Source organism: Pomacea canaliculata, linkage group LG7, assembly GCF_003073045.1.
Source record: "Pomacea canaliculata isolate SZHN2017 linkage group LG7, ASM307304v1, whole genome shotgun sequence".
NCBI classification, from domain to species: Eukaryota; Metazoa; Mollusca; class Gastropoda; order Architaenioglossa; family Ampullariidae; genus Pomacea; species Pomacea canaliculata.
The window spans coordinates 30,658,095-30,663,399 of NC_037596.1; the positions used below are offsets into that span (position 1 = coordinate 30,658,095).

General features: G+C 36.6%; 1 protein-coding gene across 1 annotated transcript; it reads left to right on the forward strand.

The window, feature by feature from the left end:
* The first annotated feature begins 1,005 nt into the window (after window positions 1–1,005).
* On the forward strand, window positions 1,006–4,852 carry LOC112568601. Its single transcript, XM_025245976.1, has 8 exons — window positions 1,006–1,147; window positions 1,494–1,841; window positions 2,137–2,208; window positions 2,513–2,584; window positions 2,924–2,995; window positions 3,502–3,531; window positions 4,408–4,479; window positions 4,642–4,852. Exons 1-8 carry the CDS (start codon window positions 1,012–1,014, stop codon window positions 4,803–4,805), a joined length of 966 nt encoding a protein of 321 aa, XP_025101761.1. The 5' UTR covers window positions 1,006–1,011; the 3' UTR covers window positions 4,806–4,852.
* The last annotated feature ends 453 nt before the right edge of the window (window positions 4,853–5,305 follow it).

Here is a 5,305-nt window from a genome sequence, read left to right on the forward strand (position 1 = left end):
ACAAGCAAACAGACACACAAACAGACACACAGACACACAAACAAACAGACACACCCCCATGCACACAAGCAAGGTGTAGAGGCGACCAGATAGCCAGGTAAAAACCTCTGACATAGAAATACAAACATCACGGAATCTTCAGCCTCACAGTCATAGAGACAAATGCATTCGCCACTGCATGATGATGATGATGATGATGATGATGATGACGCCGCCGACGACGACGACGACGATGATGTTGATGATGATGAAGGAGAAGGATGACATTGTCGTTCCTATGAACCAATTAAATCTAAAGATATACCTGAATCCGTCCTTAAAATACTACGTTTTTTCACATTACTTCCCCTTTGCAATTTCATCTCGTTTCGTCTTCTATCACAAACACTCTGTCATGTTGTAGATTAAAAAAGACATCACCGATAACCTGTTGCCATTTTCCCCTAATACACAAAACGACTTTTCATTTGTTCACAAGTCTCTCCGCGCCACTAAACTTTACAGGTAGAATGAAAAGATGTTACTGATTACAAATACATTTGCTGAAACTTTAGTTAGCTTTAGCATCAGTAATGGCTGACAGTATCCTGGCTTACATGAAAAGTAAAGTTTCTGTTATAGTTAACAAGAACTAACCTCTCTTTCATTCTCTATCGCTTTTCATATGTTCATCTCTCCTAATATTTCTCTTCCTTTTATTATGTATGTTTGTGAGCGTGTAATTGCTCATGCATGGCATGGATATTGTGTAGATATGTGCATACATATATCAACTAAAAAAATATATATATAAATGTGCATATGTTTGTATGTGTGAGCACGCGGGATGTTTGTACCAAACTATGGAATCAGACCTTTGCTGCTATAATCGTAGTATAGTAGAATTTTTTAAAACTGTGATTACTACACTTTTTCTAAAATGTACCTTTACACAGGTTTGCAGCCAGGATAAGCTTTTCTAACATATCTGTGTACCCATAACTTTAATCTTTATATTCAACAGTCCACGGAATGTGCTGTGTTACCTTCTGGTGGACAAAAATGTTTGCAAAATGGCAGAGACAAACATCTGCCACAGTGATTGCATTTGCCATCATCTTGATGCTTACACGACCCTCTGTGTATTGTCTATCGATACAAAAGCCAGGTACGTCTAATGTAGGTATGAAAGTCAGAAATCAACCTAGACTACGAGGGATGTATGTATCTCAGAAAGATAGCCATGTAGATGTTGTAGTAGAATTCATCATGCCACAGTTTCAGAAACACAGAGCTAGTGGCATGAGTTAATAATAATGTAATAATTATTAGAGAATTAATTTTTTTTTCTGTCGCTTTCTTTATTTTTTCATTTTTCAAACGCCGTTTAATAGATAACAATTAAAAGAAATAATTTTCTTTCCGTAAACAAAATGGGATCACAAAGTAGTGTTACCAATGAAGACTTTTACATGGTATAAGCATTATAATAAATGAATATTATGTATCAACAGCCTTCCAGATCCTAGACTGTGACCCTAATCATCCCTTAGAGTTGGAAAGATCTGTTGTGGCTCATGAGGCTACTTGCATAGGCATCCCCAGAAAGAATGATGTCACGTGGTACTTGAAGTGGAGTGAGCCATATATGATGGACTTTGCTGAAGTTGGATACTGCAGTCGCGTCTGCCATTCTGACTGGGAATTCGTTTCCATTCAAAGACCGACGAAAACAACGAGTGTCATTCGCATCAAGGGCCGCGTGAGGAACCTCGGTCTGTCGGGTATATCTTGCAGAGACTACAACCGCAAGACTAAACAACAAAAATTCTACAACTGCTCGATAACCGTCAGACAGACAAGTAATATGTTTAAATCCGATGTACTTAATACTCATGTGAAAACCTTCAATGAAATGACTTGTTTGCAACTTATTCTAAAAATAATAATGATAATAAAAGAAGGTGCTAATATCTGATTGTATTGGAGAATCATTATTTGACTATCATTTCTTTGACAATGGTTTATTTCCGTTACAACCGATATATATAGTCTATTTGTATTTACATCCTTTAAAAACTCCAATAATACCTGAAACGGAATACGTACAACTATTTACTGTTTAATTGAAAATTTTTCCTTGGTTTTAATTTTCAGTGGTACCTAAACTTGAAGGAGAAGGGATCGACGAAGAAGGGACGACTTCACCAGATGATTTATTCAAGAAAAGTAAATAGGTTTCGCTTTAAACTGTGGGAATAAATTGTGTATGGTTGGAACATTTAGGTGGCTGGTTAAGTGTCACGACACCGCTAGCATCCCTCTTTCACTTTAATCTCTCCTCGGCCGCTCCCTCCCTCTCCAGTCACACCTATTCTTTCTTTCTTCTTTAACACCAAACAGGCACACATTCCAGAAACTCTCCTGCACTCAGTACTAGTTCTCTGACTAGGTCCCTGACATAATACCTGAAACGGAATACGTACAACTATTCACTGTTTAATTGTAAATTTTCCTTGGTTTTAATTTTCAGGGGCAGCTAAAATTCAAGAAAAAGGGATCGACGAAGAAGGGACGATTTCACCAGATGATTTAATCAAGAAAGGTAAATATGTTTTGCTTTAAACTGTGGGAATAAGTTGTGTATGGTTGGAACATTTATAGGTGGCTGGTTGAGTGTCACGACACCGCTAGCATCCCTCTTTCACTTTCAATCTCTCCTCGCTGGCCGCTCTCTACCTCTCCGGTCACACCTATTCTTTCTTTCTTCTTTAACACCAAACAGGCACACATTCCAGTAACTCCCATCACTCACGACTTTCGCCCTCACACGTGCACTCAGTACTAGTTCTCTGACTAGGTCCCTGACATATAATTCCTGAAACGGAATACTTACAACTATTTACTGTTTAATTGTAAATGTTTCCTTGGTTTTAATTTTCAGGGGCAGCTAAAATGGAAGAGAAAGGGATCGACCAAGAAGGGACGATTTCACCAGATGATCTATTGAAGAAAGGTAAATATGTTTTGCTTTAAACTGTGGGAATAAGTTGTGTATGGTTGGAACATTTATAGGTGGCTGGTTGAGTGTCTCAGCAATTTGTATCCCCACAAATATTTAAAGATGTTTTAAACACGTTTTTATATAAAGCAAGTTTTTATCATTGTAGTATCTTCTTATGTGTAAGAGAGAGAGAAAGAAACAGAGAAAAAGATGGACAAAGTAATAAAAGAATAAAAGACAAGGAAATGTGTGGGATTTTTTGTTGTTGTTGTTGTTGTTGTTGTCTCAAATATGTCTTATAAATATTACTTATTGTGAGGTCGTCAGACATTCCCTGCAGCCTTATCACAAGCCCTTATATAAGTTCCTGTAGTAACTATAACTACAGACAGTAGGTAAGATTTAAATTTTACATTTATGGATAGATTGCTTCTACCAAAGATGGCAGATTAAGTTTGGACTCGATTCGCAATATAACTTCTTTAAATATGTCATCTCACAAAGTTGTTTTCTTGTAGAAATCTACACGAAGAGGACCAATGACTCAGGTACATTTGTGAGAAAGTTATTCTCTGATCTTTGTTTACCTTCGTTCAGCTATGTAGATGCTGAGATTAATCCTTATTAAGCTGCAGCGTTTAGTTGTTTATGTTTATTTATTTATGCCTTGAGTAATTTCTCTAGGTTATTTCTTTTTGTGGGGCTTTAAAACGAAGCAGTTTGTAGACTTCTTGCCACTGTGGTTTAGTCCTCAGCATTTTGTTTGATAATACACTTTTAACCTTTGCATGCTCTGTACTTGTTTTTACTTCACTAAAATGAAAAATGGAGAGACGTTAGTGATTAGTGGATGGAAGTGACAAAATAAACCTCCTAGTCATATTATAACACTGTGTCATTATCATTTGTTACTCAATAAAATATATATATATCAATCAACTAAATGAGCTCAGTTAATAAGAGCCTCCTTTAACAAGAAAAAGATTGTTTCTATAATATTATTATTTGTATTTTTATGTGTTATTTGTCTCCATGTTAAACTATTTTATTTCTTCTTCTCTGTATTTTAAATTGATTTTTTTTTTCTCTTTGACCATCATTTTATCTCTTTAAATTGTTTTGTCCACCTGTTATTTTGTCCTCCTCTATTTTTATTAATGGTAATTATTTTCGCACTTGGTTGTGCATGTGAATGAGTGACTGAGTGTTTTAGCTGAAATGTTTTGGTGTGATTGGTAGAGAGCAATAAGTGAAATGCGTGTCTTGCAGTTCCGTCTACATCTTTCTTTCTCTTATTTGTTCCTTCACTTCTATGAACTGATACGAATGCTTCACCAATTTTTCTTTTATCTTTACTTTCCTGAAACACCGAGTTTAGGACACTCCATCTACTTGCAATAACTTTTCCTTGGTTTTAATTTTAGGGGCACCAGAACTTGAAGAAGAAGGGGCCGACGAAGGAGGGACGACTTCAACAGATGATTTATTGAAGAAAGGTAAATAGGTTTCGCTTTGAACTGTGTTTACGACAAACTTATTTAGCAAAAGCAAACGTGAAAGCAGCTGTAACACTTTTTAATTGAGTTCTATCTAGCGATGTTTACAATTGAGTTCTATTTAGAGATGTTTACAATGGTCAATATCCTGTGATTACTTAGCATGGACACTACAGAAGACGGTTGGGGCGTCGGTGGTAATCAGACCACATGACAGCAACACTGAGGGGACTTGCAGCATGGATCCCTGTCGACTGATGACTTCTATGAGTACGAAGTGGATCTTCTTCCTGATGACTACCATTCCAAAGTTACTTTGCACCTGAATTAATATTTAGTCTGCATTTGTAAATACACAGTTTATTAAAAGAAATTGGTCTTTGATATTCAATCGTCTGTTTTTTTTTAAGCTGATGATTTCTTTTTCACCATCTAACTTGAAATCTGATCTTTCGAACCTGTCCAGCTTGAAATAATTCCCAGAACCATAAAGACACATTTCTATGATACAGTGGAACCTCGGTTAGCGAACGCCTCGGATAGCGAATATTTCGGTTAACGAGCAAAAATTTCGCTAAAAGTTTGTCTCGGATAGCGAACAAAATTTCGGATAACGAACAGCCACGTGAACCACACGTGACCGACCAGCATGTCATCATTCGCGCTCGAGACACAGTTACGATCAGTCGTTCCTTATCTATGCGCATCCTTCTTATTTAGTGATTGTTGTGCTTTATTTTAATAAGATATTCCTCAATCATGGCTCCAAAGAAAAGTCTGTAGAAAAGTCTTTCCCTAACAGTGCAATAGGCAATAGGAGCCTAAA

What these genes read in the sequence shown, in the direction of transcription:
- LOC112568601 (XM_025245976.1), top strand. Translation starts at nt 1,012, where the DNA reads ATGTGCTGTGTTACCTTCTGGTGGACAAAAATGTTTGCAAAATGGCAG. An exon ending in TCTATCGATACAAAAGCCAG is followed by an intron (nt 1,148 to 1,493) that starts GTACGTCTAATG and finishes ATGTATCAACAG; the next exon opens with CCTTCCAGATCCTAGACTGT. An exon ending in GAAGAGGACCAATGACTCAG is followed by an intron (nt 3,532 to 4,407) that starts GTACATTTGTGA and finishes TTTTAATTTTAG; the next exon opens with GGGCACCAGAACTTGAAGAA.